We start from the raw sequence: 16,703 nt of genomic DNA on the forward strand, positions 1-16,703 counted from the left end.
AAATGTTGTAAAATCAATAAAAATTTTATAAAAAAAATAAAAATAAAACTCAGTTATAAAGAGAGTGGCCCAGAGGTAAAATGTATGTCTTTTAAAAGGTCTGGGTGAATAGACTTGTCTTCAGCAGGTGCAAAAAAGGACCATAAAGATGATACCACCATCATGCATGTTGTTGAATCCCCTCCAAAATAGTTGTTTTACGTGCTGATAAAGAAAACAGAACATTGTTAGAAGGAGATGCTGTGTTCAGTCAAGCCATGGAGCTTGCTTTCCAGGAGGCAGTGATGGCCACCAGCTTGGATGGCTTTAAAAGAGAATTAGAAAAATCCCTGGAGGAGGAGAGGGCTGTCAATGGCTCCTAGTCATGATGGCTTTATTCCACCTCCACAGCTGTAGGCAGCACTACCACTGGCTGGAAACCATGGGAGGGGAGAGCGCTACTCTTGTGCTCAAGTTCTGCTCCCTCGTTCGACACTGTGAAAACAGGATGATGGACTAGATGGGCCAATGGCCTGATCCAGAAGATTAGTCCTATGTTCTCATGTTAATATTTTATTTTTAAAAAACTTCTCCTTTACAGAAGCATATCAAAATCAAAACAGTCCCCAAAAGCAAAGGTGTGAGCATTTAACTCTCACATCCCCAGATATTTTTTTCATCAGTTCCAACTGGTCCCAACTGCTTGAGCGGCTGAAGGTTAATTGGTTAGTCTCCCAATTATATCTAATCATTTTGGACAAATGTAGTTGCCTTATGCTGAACCAAACCATTGACCTGTCTATCCCAGGCAAGAAAGGGTTTTTCCTGTCTGTTATTTAAATGGAGGAGGGACGAAACTGTTTTACTGAACACGCCAGTTTGGATGAACAGGTTGTTAATATTAATGTTTTATGTTTTATTATTTATTTATTTTAAATGTGTGTTTGAAGCCACCCATATTATAAATATTTAATAATAATAATAATAATAATAATAATAATAATAATAATAATATTTATTTTATCCTTAAGCTCAGTGACAGAGAATGTTATGAGTGCAAAAAATCCCAGGTTCAATCCTTGGCATATCTAGGTATGGACGGGAAAGATTGGAGAGCTGCTGCCAGTCAGTGTTGACATTACTGAGCTAGGTGGACCAATGGGCTGACGTGATATAAGATCACTTCCTTTGTTGCTTTACCAATGAGCTATAGGCTCTCTTTCATTTTCTTTGGATTGCAGTTGACTATGGTTTGGACAATAACAGTCTGGACAATAACACCATTTACTTATATTGGACCAGGAAAGTAGCTTTCCTCTGTCCAACTGGCTTCCTCCACTCGATTTGTATAGTTATTGAGCTATTGCTGCTGGACTGTAGATAGGAGGAAAGCTGTTCCTCTTACCCTCTACAGCAGGGGTATCAAACATGTTGTCCCCCAGATGTTGTTGGATTACATCTCCCATCATCTCTGAGTATAGACCATGCTGGTTTGGGCTAACGAGGGACAGAGTCCAGCAATGTCTTGAGGACCACAGGTTCCCCAACATTGCAGAAATGACTGCAAAAAGCCTCATAGTGTGTTCATTCTAGGAAAGCAGGCGGTTCATAGTGCCTTTCCAAATATTCCTCTTAGCAAGCCAGCACCTTCAAGTCCTAAGATCCTGCTACTGTACAATGACTTTTTCATTTGAGCCCCAGACAGGAAAGCCCCTGTCAGCCAAGGACAGTGTTTGTGCATGCCACCCGAAAGCTCACAGAATACCAACCTCATTGTAGTAGGGGCTGATCCCAAATTTAATTCTCGTCCTGAACACGTAATCCCCAATAGAGACTTTGACCACCGGCTTGATGTTGTTTTCTTGCAGCTGCCGGCACTCTATTATTCCAACTCGCACCTAGAAGGAGAGAGACAACATATTGGCCACACTCTGAAAGCACCTGTGATCTGTTGTCATAGTCTATGGCCAACAGGCAGCTGAGCAACACCCAGAATGGAGACATGCTTGGAGAAAGGGCCAAAATAAGAGAACAAAGAGGTGAAGGTGACAAGGGGTAGTGGAGCTTAGACTCCGGGATGTAAGCCAGTGGGTAGGAATGGAAGAAGGCAGCATTTTCTGGTTCGCCATGTATATGTCACACGCTACACTGTTCCACTGCAGTTCATCTTCTGCCCAAGCCTGCATTACGTCTCTCACTGTCCACTGCAGTGAAATTACATAACAAATGTAATCTACATAATTAATTAACTAAATTGCATTGTCACCACATTATTACCCCCTATTCATTCTGATGCAAAGGATATGTAGTGCAAATGGGGAAGAAACGTAATCAGTGATGTATCACTGGTGGACTGAAAGCAAAAGCAAATACTGATTGTATTTACTAGATTGATTTACTGGTATGTCCCAGATATGGGACAAATAAGTGAACACTGACAATTTATGGTCCCACTTCCATTTTTGTTGCAATTCTCTGATATCCTTACCAGTGAGTTACATCCAAGGGAAAATAGTTGAGATAGAAAGAGGAGACTAATTAGTCATCATCCAGATGTTGTTGCACCTGATCTCCCATTAGTCCCAGCCAGTATGGCTGCAACTGGATGGCATCAGGATGGCATCAGATGTCTTAAAACAATGATTGTTCCTACATTTTGACCTCAGCAACTGGACCACCTTACCTGAAAGACTTGCTTCTTGTCAACCAACACTTTCTTGGGTGTGGGCATTGGTGTTGCCTCTTGGATATCTGTTTCCTTTGGAACCAGTTCTTCCGTTTCAGAATCCTTTGCAAAGATGGGGCAGCAAACTGGTGGAGACCAGAAATAAAAGTGCTGTAACATCTATTGTTTCCATAGCTTTCCCCCCTAAATATTTGAAGCAATATCATGCACAGAATCTCTGAAATGATAGAAGAATTAATCAAAGGCAAACAGAAATATTTCCTCCTGGGGCTAATGTGTGGTTCAAACACACAGGAGTGAAGGTGGTGTTGCTTACATTGCAGCGCAGTCTGCTGCACACACATGGAATGTGCAGACTTATGTATGAAAAATGCAGACAAAGGCAATGGGACCCGTAAGGGGCATAAGAAGGTGAGCAATATAATCTTTGAGCAATATAATTGATAGAAATAATAATACAAAGGCACAGCAATTGTACATAAAAACACAAGCAAAATAGACTCACCGTATAGGAAAAAAATCAAATAGACTGAAAATATAAATTTCCTTAGGAAGCTAATGAGGTGTTAAGATTTCATTGCTCCATCAAAATCATCTTAGAAATGATGACTTTCTCATGGTTGGCAGTTGAACTCTCTGGTTCAGTATTTAGAGGCCCATCATGGAATGAGGAACCAAGCTTGTGGGCTGGCAAGCAATACTAGGTGGGCATCAGTCCCCAAGCCAACTGCATACTTACTAAATTTCCTGAAATCATGTTTTTTTGGTGGCAGATCTGTTGCAGGTTCTGCAGGCGAAAAGCAGATCTTCACAGTGATGGTACACTGAAATGTTGAGTCACATGAATGTGTATTAGTTTGCAAGCAGCTAAAGTGAAAACAACAAGGGCTTCCCAAGCAAACCCCACCTGAAACCTAAAGAAGGCAGCCTGGCCTGCTCACATCCCTGGTGTTGTGTATTGAGTCAAAGGATTTTATATCTGTATTATTATTGTCTGTATTTGCATTAGGGTAAAGTAACTGCCTTTTGGTTCCAGAGGTACAGCTACTATTGGTTCATTTAAGCTGCTGTATTTGGATCCTCTGTCTTATTGGTTTCCTCCAAAAGGCAGGACTGTGATTGCCTGATATTGTTCCCTCCAAAATGTATCCTTTCTAGCTAGTCCCCTGTCCCTATAAATGTAGCTTTCCTCTCCCCAGTCTTCAGTCTTGTTGCTTTAATAAAGAAGTGTTACTAGAGAACTGTCTCCAGCATATTATGTCAAGAGAGCTGAAATCACAAACCCCACGTCACAACACCTAGAACAACAGCCTGAACTGCAGAAATCACTGGGCAAGTTTTTAACAGTTTGGATATAAGAATCCTCGTCTTCTTATGTCTGCTTTAGGCAGTGTGCACCCACACTGTAGATACCAGGCCCCCTAAGAAATATTTGTGGATTCTTCTCTGAATGTTACATTTTCCTTTAGAAATAATTATTTTAGCTTATCTATGCAGGCTGCTATATAGCTATTCACTCATGGTAAGGAAGGGTTTTCTCTGGGCAACCAGACGAGAATTTTCTGTACGTCAGATGAACGTCAGCTTCTTCTTAATTTCTTCCAGGCTGCTGGTGTGCCTCAAATATCTTCCACATTGTGAGTTTTGGTTGCCTTTATAATTACTTAGAGGGCTATTAATTTTGTGGATTTATCTGCAAGACTGCCTTCTGCTCTTTTTCTCCAGCCACACTGGATCCGGCCTGTCACTATTTTGGCCATTGCCAGAAAAGTTGCTGGGATGGCTGACAAGCACCGAGGCTCCTTCACAACTGGGTCTATGGCTGCTTTTAGCCTTATACTCTGGGACTGCCATCCTTCACTCACTTAAATTTATGGATAATACAGATCCCATCACCACATAATAGCATTTCAGTGTTTTTATTCTACTTCTCCTACCTTTATAGACCCAATTTGTGGTTTTTGTGTGTGTGCAATAATAAGAAATTGCAGCACTGTCCTGTCCTGTATAGACAGGCAAAATGCTACTGAGGTGTCATGGGACTCCCGTGCCTTTAATAAACCTTTCTGTTTGCACTTTCCGGCCTTTTTAATCACTTCTGTTCAATTAAAAAGTTGGGCCTACAAAGAGGACATTTTAAATCAACATGGAATGGACTATTGCTGAATAGACTTGTGACTAAATATTATAGGAAGATTTAAGTTATGGGAAGAGCATTGCTGGACAATCTAATGCTATCTTTCAGTGCCATGTCCTTCTTCATGACCAGTGTTTACAAACTTCTAAATAAGTCCACTTCAGCAAAGGTCCCTTCGAAGGCTATTTAAAAGCACCCTGTTAATTCTACTTCCAAATAATTATGGAAAAGCAACACCACAGCAGGGAACCCTAGAGGGGAGGCAAGCCACATCAGCATTGTTCAAAATCTAGCAATCTAGAGCAGTATTTTCCTATTTGGTGTCTTCCAGATGTGCAGCCAATTTCTATCAGCCCTTGTCAACATAGCCGATTCAGGGATGATAGGTGCTGGAGTACGGAACATCTGGAGGGCAGAAGGTTGAGGAAGGCTGACCTAGAGGGAACTCAGTGTAATCTTGTCCTGGGCCCACTGCCTCTCACTACCTCTCAGATGGACACCCAGATCCCCTCATCATTCACACACAGACTCCCCTTTCCTGGCATACCCCAGTTGGTTTCAGGTTGTCATCCCTCAGTGCCAGGTTCTTGATGTTGATCAAAGTTCTGGGTCTTTCAGAAGCAGCTCCTAGGGCTATGCTAGCAAAGCCAAAATTCCTAGAGTAGGAGATATAAGGGGAAGTCGCCAAAGAGCTTCAAAGCCAGTGCAAAAGTTAGCAGTGTGTTAGAAGGAGACCCCCTTCCCAACATGGTGCCCCCCAGATTTTTTGGACTACAACCCCACAGCATCTATGCTGCCTATGCTGCCTGGGGCTGATGTGAGCACCAACACTTTGAATTGTGCTCAGAAACGTACTGGGAGCCAATGTAGGTCTTTCAAGACCGGTGTTATATGGTCTCGGCGGCCGTTCCCAGTCACCAGTCTGGCTGCTGCATTCTGGATTAGTTGTAGTTTCAAAGGTAGCCCCACGTAGAGCGCATTGCAGTAGTCCAAGCGGGAGATAACCAGAGCATGCACCACTCTGGCGAGGCAGTCGGCAGGCAGATAGGGTCTCAGCCTACGTACCAGATGGAGCTGGTAAACAGCTGCCCTGGACACGGATTTAACCTGTGCCTCCATGGACAGCTGTGAGTCCAAAATGACTCCCAGGCTGCGCACCTGGTCCTTCAGGGGCATGGTTACCCCATTCAGGACCAGGGAATCCTCCACACCTGCCCGCCTCCTGTCCCCCAGAAACAGTACTTCTGTCTTGTCAGGATTCAATCTCAATCTGTTTGCCGCCATCCATCCTCCAACCACCTCCAGACACTCACACAGGACTGTCACCGCCTTCACTGGTTCTGATTTGAAAGAAAGGTAGAGCTGGGTATCATCTGCATACTGATGAACACCCAGCCCAAACCCCCTGATGATCTCTCCCAGCGGCTGCATGTAGATGTTGAAAAGCATGGGGGAGAGGACAGAACCCTGAGGCACCCCACAAGTGAGAACCCAGGGGTCTGAACACTCATCCCCCCCCCCACTTTCTGAACACGCCCCAGGAGGAAGGAGCGGAACCACTGTATGACAGTGCCCCCAGCTCCCAGCCCCTCAAGACGGTCCAGAAGGATGTTATGGTCGATGGTATCAAACGCCGCTGAGAGATCCAGCAGAACTAGGAAACAGCTCTCACCTTTGTCCCTAGCCCACCGGAGATCATCAACCAGTGCGACCAAGGCAGTTTCCGTCCCGTGATGAGGCCTGAATCCCGATTGGAAGGGATCCAAATGGTCCGCTTCTTCCAGGCGTGCCTGGAGTTGTTCAGCAACCACTCGCTCAATCACCTTGCCCAAGAATGGAAGATTTGAGACTGGGCGATTGTTGGCCATCGTGGCCGCATCTAAAGATGGTTTTTTAAGAAGCGGTTTAATAACCGCCTCTTTCAGTGGGTCTGGGAAGGCTCCCTCACGGAGGGAAGCATTCACCACCCCACGAAGCCCATCGCCCAGCCCTTCCTGGCTAGCTTTTATAAGCCAGGATGGGCAAGGATCAAGGAGACAGGTGGTTGGTTTCACTCGTCCAAGCAGCCTGTCCACATCCTCGGAGGTAACAGATTGGAATTGATCCCATGCAATTTGACTAGACAGGACTCTAGCACTCTCCCGCCCCGGCCCTGCTCCCACGGTGGCGTCTACCTCTTCCCGAATCTGAGCGACTTTATCTGCAAAAAACTTTGCAAAATCATTGCAGGAGATCATGTGGCCCATACTGGGCCCCGATGTAGCAGGTGGTTCCGCTAAATTGCGGACCACCTGAAAAAGTCTCCTGCTGCTGTTTTCTGCAGATGCAATAGAGGCGGCGAAGAAAGCCTTCTTTGCCGTCGCTACCGCCACTTGGTAGGCTCGACACTGAGCTCTAACCTGTGTCCGGTCAGCTTCAGAATGGGTCATCCGCCACCGCCGCTCTAGCCGTCTCAACGATTGTTTCATTGCCCTCAGATCCGTGGAAAACCACGGGGCTGTCCGGGCTCCATGCAATCAGAGAGGGCGCTTCGGAGCCAAACAGTCAATAGCCCTGGTTAACTCCACATTCCAGCGGGCCACCAGGGAATCAGCTGAAAGGCCATCAACATGGGATAAAGCATCCCCTACCGCTCTCTGGAAACCATTTGGATCCATTAAGTGGCGGGGGCGGACCATCCGAATTGGTCCCACCTCCCTGCAGAGGGGATGGGTCGCAGAGAAGTCCAGTTGCACCAGGAAGTGGTCTGACCATGGCACTTCTTTTGTTTCGCTTTTACTTAGTGTCAGAACACCAACATCCATGGAGGTAAACACCAGGTCCAAGGCATGTCCGCGGCTATGGGTTGGGCCAAACTTATTCAGGGACAGTCCCATGGAGGCCATGCTTTCCACGAAGTCCCGAGCGGCCCCTTGTAAGGTCGTGTCGGCATGGATATTAAAATCCCCTAGGACAACCAAACTAGGTGTCTCCAGGAGAACATCCGCCACGACCTGAAGCAGCTCGGGCAGGGAATCCTTGGTGCAGCGGGGAGGTCGGTACACCAAAAGGAATCCTGTACTGCCCCTATTGCCCAACTTCCAGAACATGCACTCAGAAAACTGGGTCTTCCCAATAGGACGCCTGGTGCAAACTAATGACTTCCTAAAAATCACTGCAACCCCCCCTCCCCGCCCACAAGGCCTGGGGTGCTGTGCGTAAGAGAAACCTGGTGGACAAGCAGCGGCAAGAACAGGCCCATCTGCTTCACCCAAAGAAGTCTGTTACACAAGCCAGGTCAAATCCTCCATCCATGATCAAGTCATGGATGGCAGTGGTCTTATGAATCATTGACCTGGCATTGCACAGCAGCACCTTCAGGCTATGTGGGTATCCCTTGCTGATTTCAGTATCCGTCCGGACAGGACCAGACCCGGAGGCAGGAATAGTCCTCAAACAACGACTAAACCTGCCCCCTCTGTAATGACATGGTCTGGTCTTAGCGTAACTCCTCCTCCTACCCGTGATCACTGAGATCAGTTGTCCCAGTGCATCCCCCTCTGTGGAACATACCCCAGCCATTTTGTTGGCTGGGACCCACTCCCCGGCGGCCCTGACCCTTCCCCTTAAGAACAAAATAAGACCTTAAAACAATAAAAAACCCAGAAAACAAAAAAAAAAAATGCAAATGAAAAACTATAAAAATTACAAATCCATTAAAATCAAACAAATTCCCAACTAAACATCCATCCCACCCCCATCCCCGTCCCCACATATACAAAAAATAAAAGGAAAAGGAACATTTTAAAACATTTTAAAAAGAACTCTGTGCCCCTCCGGATACCCCTGGGCTGCAGCAGCAGTGATAGCAACCGTCCCTGTGAGTCCTTCAGGCCCCGCCCTGGGCCAGGTGGTGAGTGGCAGGAAGGAGCAGGGCCCTCAGACACTCACACAGGAGAGTCCTCCTGGGCAGCAGAGCGCAGCAGTCCTTATGAGGCCTCAGGCCCCGCCCTGGGCCAGATGGTGAGTGGCAGGAAGGAGCAGGGCCCTTATTATTATTATTATTAGATGTTCGTGTAGATGATTGTGGTGGGATACAAGGGTTCAGGCAATCCCTGTGGTATCCTGAACCTAAGATGTTCAGGGCTTTGTAAATTAATACAAGAAGACTGAATGTGGCTCAGTATTAGACGGGCAGCTCATGCAGCTGTTTTAACAATGGTGCCACATGTTTTCAACAAAAAGCTCCCACCAGTGCTCTGGCCACAGCATTTTGCACTACCTGGAGCTTCTGAACGAGGCCCAAGGGCAGCCCCACATACAACACTTTACAGTAATCTAGCCTCAGAGTTACCAGTGCATGGATTACAGTGATCAGGAAGTCTATTGATGTGTAAAACTAACATTGGGGTGCATGTGTACAAATGCTCAAAGGTCCGTCCTCCCTCAACATCCCCTCCTGCACTGTGAAACCTCTCTGCTGCACAGTTTAGGACTCTGATCTTCCAGGGTTCTAAATCACCTGGGGAGGCTCCACTAGGGATGGATGAATTAGTACCAATTTCAGGTTCTCTCAGTTTCTCCTTTTCCCACTCTTAAGTTCAGCTTTGCACATTTCCACATCTATTTGTGGTTTGACTTTGTTTTCCTCGTGAAAGTTCCATGAGAATTTTAGTGCAGCGTTTTCCTAATATACACATTCTTGTATGCAATTCTGCCTCATATGCCCAATTTTGCAAAACAATTTCTCGTGGTATAATGCATTTTTTGGGTTATATCCCTAATATATACATTATTATGCATATTTTACCCAAGAACATGCATTTCTGTACGCACGACTTAGCTAGAGAATAGCATTGCAAACGGGTCCTTCAACAGTGTATGCAAAGCAAGAATGGTCCCTGACCCCCAGATGCTCCATTTTGGCTTTCTTCTGGTGACTCACCTGTCAACAGCTTTAGTGCTCCACTCTCGGAGGTGGACAGTCACAAAAGGGTCGCTGTCCAACAACTCTCCATCCAAATACCACACCAGGGTCTGTAGGGAAAGCAAGAAAAGCAGTCAGTGGTTGATGGTGCTAGTCACTCACCTTGCCCTGGACACGGCGGTCCTGGGTGGGTGGTCCTGGCTCCTGCACGATGTGTCAATTTTGAATGGGAGCTGAGTCATTGCTCAGTTTGTATTGGAAATGTGGTGTCTGCCTGATGTATTTTATCACGCAAAATGCAGTGCCCAACTTGGTGTTGCTGCTACTATGGCTATCCTCTAAAGAACCTCTTTGTTTAAGGGGGTGGGGTGGAATGAGGTGAGCAGGAAAAGTGCTATATTGCGTAAACTGACAGGCTGGCTGGGTTGGAACTGGCTGGTGATGAATCCTTCTGAATCATAATCATAATCATGATACTACTGGGTCCTTAGCAGATGCTTGATTATTCTGGTTGCTGATACTGGGCCTGAGCAAAAACATACTTTATTTTTGTTAAAAGGTTTTTTGATACGAGTTCCTAGAATAGTCATTCTTGCTCCTTTGGGTCTCTAGAAGTTTAATCCCAAAGTGCTGGGTAGATGCATCTGATCTCTGAAGCAAGTAAACAGGAACAACCACCCAACAGTTGTGATCTGTGGAACTGTCACAGTCACATGTGCCACAAAATATTCATTCCTTAATTTTATGAAATTGATCTTTTAGTATGGCACCTCCCACACTTCAGAATTTCTTGCCTCCTCTTGGTGCCTGCTTCAAACATGTTTGTTTAGGCAAGTCTATCCAAACATTTTCTTTTATTGTTTATTAGGTTTTAATAGCTTTAAGCATTTTCAGCTGTTTTTATTGTTCCTTTTAATATTCTGAGTAAATCAGTTAAGAGTTTTACTACAATCAAGCAGTTTGCAGTATATATTTTGTTAAATATAAATGAATGAATAAATAAAAACCCTTATTCTAGAAGGTCTGCTTGTCTATGGTCAGGTGCCAGGGGGCCTGGATCAAAAACTCCCTGGATCTAGGTTCTGTGCTTCCTCCTAGGATGCTTGAACAACAAACCAGCATCCCTCTGGCCTAGGGAATCGGGTGGTCTTAGAGGGACAATCACATGCTCCTGGGTGATGGGAGGAGCTCACCCAAAGGTTCAACTGCTTTCCCTCAGTTGCTTTCGCCTCTCCTGGTATGCCCCACAGAGGAACTTACGGTCTTCAAATAAAAACATCTTGAAGGTCCCAGGCCTCAGAGAGGTTAGGCTGGCCTCAACTAGAGCCAGGGCTTTTTCAGCTGCGGCTCCAACCTGGTGGAACGCTCTGTCACAAGAGACAAGGGCCCTGCAGGACTTGACATCTTTCCGCAGGGCCTGCAAGACGGAGCTGTTCCACCAGGCCTTTGGTCAGGGCACAGCCTGACTCCCTCCTTTGGCAATCTTTACAATACTTTAGTTTATGGTTGCCATCAATTTTGATTTTAATTAATTCTTTGATGTTTTTATAATGTTGCACTAGTTTAGTGTTGTTAGCCGCCCTGAGCCCGGCTTCGGCTGGGGAGGGCGGGATATAAATAATTTTTTTTATTATTATTATTATTAGATAACTTATGAGTGAGGGGGACCACCATGCTGGTCAGACTAGCAGTCTTTGGGGTGGCCACTTGCATGTTGCAGATCTGCGTCGCTGCTTCATAATGTAGTTTTATGGATGGGAAAAACAGACCACATTGTTTTTAACTATGCTTCATTTTTTAAGCAACTCTTGGTCCCCACCCCCCATTCCAAACACATTTTATAAATCTGTACTGCCAATCTTTTAATATCTTTGGTGACACTCTGAAAGGTGTATTCAAAAACAGGAATTAAATTTCAGGAAGCACTACCATTTTTAAGGCAGCCATTAAAGGTTCTTTAGCTTTAAACAGGGCAGCCGGCAGCCCTTCAAATGTGTCCTTTTGCAAGGTAGGGCACATGGCCTCCCAGGCAGTCTTCCTGCCAGTCTGCTCGTGTTCACACCATACATTTAAAGTGCTATGATACCATTGTAAACAGTCCCATCCCCCGCAAGTCTCCTAGAAAAACCATAGAATAGAATCATAGAATCATAGAGTTGGAAGAGACCACAAGGGCCATCGCGTCCAACCCCCTGCCAAGCAGGAAACACCATCAGAGCACTCCTGACATATGGTTGTCAAGCCTCTGCTTAAAGACCTCCAAAGCAGGAGACTCCACCACACTCCTTGGCAGCAAATTCCACTGTCAAACAGCTCTTACTGTCAGGAAGTTCTTCCTAATGTTTAGATGGAATCTTCTTTCTTGTAGTTTGGATCCATTGCTCCGTGTCCGCTTCTCTGGAGCAGCAGAAAACAACCTTTCTCCCTCCTCTATGTGACATCCTTTTATATATTTGAACATGGCTATCATATCACCCCTTAACCTCCTCTTCTCTGTAAAGTATTGCACTTGGGCAAAAAAAATGAGAGGCACAAATACAAGATGGGTGACACCTGGCTTGAGAGCAGTACATGTGAAAAGGATCTAGGAGTCATGTTCAAATATATAAAAGGATGTCACATAGAGGAGGGAGAAATGTTGTTTTCTGCTGCTCCAGAGAAGCGGACACGGAGCAATGGATCCAAACTACAATAAAAAAGATTCCACCTAAACATTAGGAAGAACTTCCTGACAGTAAGAGCTGTTTGACAGTGGAATTTGCTGCCAAGGAGTGTGGTGGAGTCTCCTTCTTTGGAGGTCTTTAAGCAGAGGCTTGACAATCATATGTTAGGAGTGCTCTGATGGTGTTTCCTGCTTGGCAGGGGGTTGGACTCGATGGCCCTTGTGGTCTCTTCCAACTCTATGATTCTATGATTCTATGAAATAGGGACAACATTTGCCCTCCTCCAGTCTGCCGGGACTTCGCCTGTTCTCCAGGAATTCTCAAAGATGACTGCCAGTGGTTCTGAGAGCACATCTGCCAGTTCTTTTAATACTCTTGGATGCAGTTCATCTGGCCCTGGAGACTTGAATGCATCTAAACTAGCCAAGTATTCTTGTAATATCTCCTTAGTTATTCTGGGCTGTGTTTCCTCTGCTGAATCATTTGCTCCAAATTCTTCAGGTCGGGCATTGTTTTCTTTATCGGAGAAGACTGAGGCAAAGAAGGCATTGAGGAGTTCAGCCCTTTCTGTGTCCCCTGTTTGCATTTCACCATCTTCTCCTCTGAGTGACCCCACTGTTTCTTTGTTCTTCCTTTTGCTACGAACATACCCATAAAAGCCTTTTTTGTTGCTTTTAACCTCTCTAGCAAGCCTGATTTCATTCTGTGCTTTAGCTTTTCTGACTTTGTGTCTACATGTGCTGGCTATTTGTTTGAATTCCTCTTTGGTGGTTTCCCCCCTTTTCCATTTTTTGTACACATCCTTTTTTAATCTTAACTCAGTTAAAAGTTCTTTAGATAGCCACCCTGGCTTCTTTAGGCACCTTCCATGTTTCCGTCTCATTGGTATTGCCTGACGTTGTGCTTTTACTATCTCCCTCTTAACAAACTCCCAGCCTTCATGAACTCCCTTTCCTTTTAGTATTACTGTCCATGGGATCTCACCCAGCACTTTCCTAAGTTTTATGAAGTCAGCTTTCTTAAAGTCAAGAAATTGAGTCCTAGTATGCTTGGCTGCTCCTTTCCGCTGTATAGTAAACTTCAGAAGAGCATGATCACTCGCACCTAATGATCCTTCCATTTCTACCCCACTAACCAGGTCATCAACATTGGTTAGGATCAGATCTAAAATGGCTGTTCCTCTTGTTGCTTCTCCCACTTTCTGGACAATGAAGTTGTCTGCAAGGCCAGTGAGGAATCTGTTTGACCTTATGCTCTTGGCTGAGTTTGACATCCAACAAATATCCGGGTAATTGAAGTCCCCCATTACTACTATCTCCCTTCCTTTTGCATGCTTGGCCATCTGTTCCAGGAAGGCATCATCTATGTCCTCCGTTTGGCTTGGGGATCTATAGTAAACTCCCACAATGAGGTCACTGTTATTCTTCTCTCCCTTAATTTTGACCCAAATGCTCTCACTTTGGCTTTGAGGTTCTAAATCTTGGATCTCTTCACAGGTATACACATCCCTGACATAAAATGCCACTCCTCCTCCTTTCTTGTCTGGTCTGTTTCTCTGAAATAGATTGTATCCCTCCTTTATTACATTCCAATCGTGGGACTTATCCCACCAGGTTTCAGTGATGCCTATTATGTCATACTTAGTTTGCTGTACCAAGAGCTCAAGCTCATCTTGTTTATTTCCCATGCTTTGCGCACTAGTGTACCCGGGATATCCCCTTTTGTCTTGCAAGAGAATGGCAGTCATTTTGGGTGCTGTGATCTTGTGTGATTTTGTGCCGTGATTCCATCTGAAAAAGCACTTTTTTCAGGGTTGCGATTTTGCGCAGCACCCCAAAACACATGTTTTTGGGCACAATGCCCCTAATGGCCGCCATTCTCTTGTGAGAAGGAACAGGCAGATGGTCTCTGGGAAGATGGCATCCTGGTTTTTACCTTCAAGGAGTTGAGGGATGCGCAGTCCTGGCTTCCTCCGAAGCATCAGGGAAAGTGTAGCTGTTAGGAGACCCCTATTCCTCTCATAGAGCTACAATTCCAGGAGTTCTTTTTGAAGAAAGATTGAGTGGTAAACCACACAGAGAATGGCAGTTATGTGAGGGGAAACAGGGATGCCCTCAGAACTCTCAGCACCCTTAACATACTACAGCTCCCAGAATTCTTTGGCGAAACTGTGACTGCTTAAAGCACTTTAAATGGATGGTGTGGGTGTGGCCACAGACAAGTGACTGAGGCCATCAACAGGATTAAAGAGTTTACCTCATTCCAGACAGGATTCTGTTCCTTCTGCACAACTCTGGTGTCCCTGTGAATATCTAAGGGGGGGGGGAACTCTGTCAATGAATATGACTAGCATAGGTCTCCTTGCTCAGTACACCTGACAAACAGCCATGTCCATGGATCATCCCCATGTTCTTTTGAGAGAAACCACATCCATTCCCAGGGAGCCTACTGGCCTCTGGCCGCGTTGGGTTGTATTCAGAGTAGCTCTGACTAATAAGTCCAGTCAGTACATGGATTTCCACTTGCACCGTGCGATTTCCTCCTGGTTTTCTCTTCTGGGTCCCCCCTAAACCTGTTTTAGGGAGCAGGAACAGATTTGGGGCAGGTGAGTCTTGTTGCAAAAGTGGAAGTCCTTGTGTTGGTTGGAGACTGCCCATTCTGTCCTAGTGTTTGGCAGACCCCAGGATGGAAACAAAGTTATACCCAATGAGGATTCCAACTCACAATAATGCAAACAAGACCTGGAACTTTGTAAAAATGTAGTGTTGTGCACACCCCAGTCTCTCTGAGCAGCAAGAATCCCAAAGTTCAGCTTTGGGTCCAGCACAGAGCAAGAGCTGCTTCTGGGTCTCTAGCTTCCAGTATCAGCTAAAACCTTCTTTGAAAAATGGTTTTTGTAAATGGACAGGGCAGTTTGTGAGAAATTTAGCAAAGTAATGCCAAAGTAACATTTTGTCCACCACCTTGTTTCCAAATAGTGCCCTGTGTCCAAGCATCAAGAAAGGCAGCCTCTGCCACCTCAGGAACCCGCATGCCAACTTTGGCATGGGATATGGGATAAGGTGGGATATGAATGGCAATGAATCAATCAATAATCAAACATTTATTGGCCTCTTCTCTCTTTTTTCCTATACCTCGGAATAACTGCTAGCAGAATTTGGACACTGCTTTAGACACTTGTACCATGGTGTTACCTTTGTGACCTTCAGTTCATGGGCTATTACCTTTAAATATGTAGTTTTATATGACAATAATCTACTATATTGGGAAACTTCACTCCTCCTTCAGCTCCGTCATTAGAGGTTTTTTTTCAAAGGTTGCCATGGGAACGCTGGCTCTTTTTATTATTATTCCACACAAAGTTTGAAAGTAGTTCTTGCCAGTTCAATAATAGCCCTTTGTCATTCTTTATAATGACAAGTAGAAAAAGCATCCTAGAAATTATAGTCATTTTTTCTTAACCTTAACCTAACCATGAAAAATCAATCTGGGACTATTGTTTAAAATCTTCTGTCGCTGCGGCCATCATTGGTTCATAATTTATTTTTAAAGCAGTGCTTTGCTTATGCTCTTTAAACTTCCTTTTACAGGACTAGCAGGATTGCAAATGAGATCTGGAAGTTTGACTAGCTCAAGGGAGAGGGAGTTCACTTGCATGTAAATCAGCAATAATCAGAGATGAATGTAATCTGTGTTTTAAACATGAAAATGACATTTTTGCTCCTAAGTTCCTCCACATAGGGATGCGGGTGGTGCTGTGGCCTAAACCACTGAGCCTCTTGGGCTTGCCGATCGGAAGGTTGGCAGTTTGAATCCCTGTAACGGAGTGAGCTCCCATTGCTCTGTCCCAGCTCCTCCCAACCTAGCAGCTTGAAAGCACGCCAGTTCAAGTAGATAAATAGGTACTGCTGTGGCAGGAAGGTAAATGGTGTTTCCGTGCGCTCTGTTTTCCGTTACAGTGTTCTGTTGCGCCAGAAGCAGTTTAGTCCTGCTGGCTGCATGATCCGGAAAGCTGTCTGTGGACAAACATCAGCTCCCTTGGCCTGAAAGCGAGATGAGCGCCACAACCCCATAGTCGCCTTTGATGGGACTTAACCATCTGGGGTCCTTTACCTTTTCACCTTTTACATCAGCCTTCATCAACCTGTTGTCCTCCAGGTGTTTAGGACTACAACTCCCATCAGTCCCAGTTAGCAAGTTGTAGTTTGGACACCTGGAGGGCCCAGGTTTGATGAAACACAAAGCTGCCAGACCATCAGTTCATCTAGTTCAGGGTTGTCCACATGGATTGACAGTGGCTGTTCCTTTCCCCTGATACTGGAGCTTTTTAAA

The 16,703-nt window shown here is 45.2% G+C and overlaps 1 protein-coding gene across 1 annotated transcript in view; it reads right to left on the reverse strand.

Moving 5' to 3' along the window:
* FER1L5 (fer-1 like family member 5) overlaps positions 1-16,703 on the reverse strand; it is a 122,521-nt gene that overhangs the window by 83,814 nt on the left and 22,004 nt on the right. The window contains exons 6-11 of the mRNA XM_083514092.1: positions 14,628-14,683; positions 9,727-9,818; positions 5,350-5,458; positions 3,405-3,489; positions 2,663-2,790; positions 1,749-1,877 (exon numbers count right to left, since the gene is read on the reverse strand). Of these exons, the coding sequence (XP_083370218.1) occupies positions 1,749-1,877; positions 2,663-2,790; positions 3,405-3,489; positions 5,350-5,458; positions 9,727-9,818; positions 14,628-14,683 (599 nt within the window). The remainder of the gene's footprint in view (positions 1-1,748; positions 1,878-2,662; positions 2,791-3,404; positions 3,490-5,349; positions 5,459-9,726; positions 9,819-14,627; positions 14,684-16,703) is intronic.

Source organism: Podarcis liolepis (genome assembly GCF_965112155.1).
Source record: "Podarcis liolepis genome assembly, chromosome: 7".
NCBI lineage: Eukaryota > Metazoa > Chordata > Lepidosauria > Squamata > Lacertidae > Podarcis > Podarcis liolepis.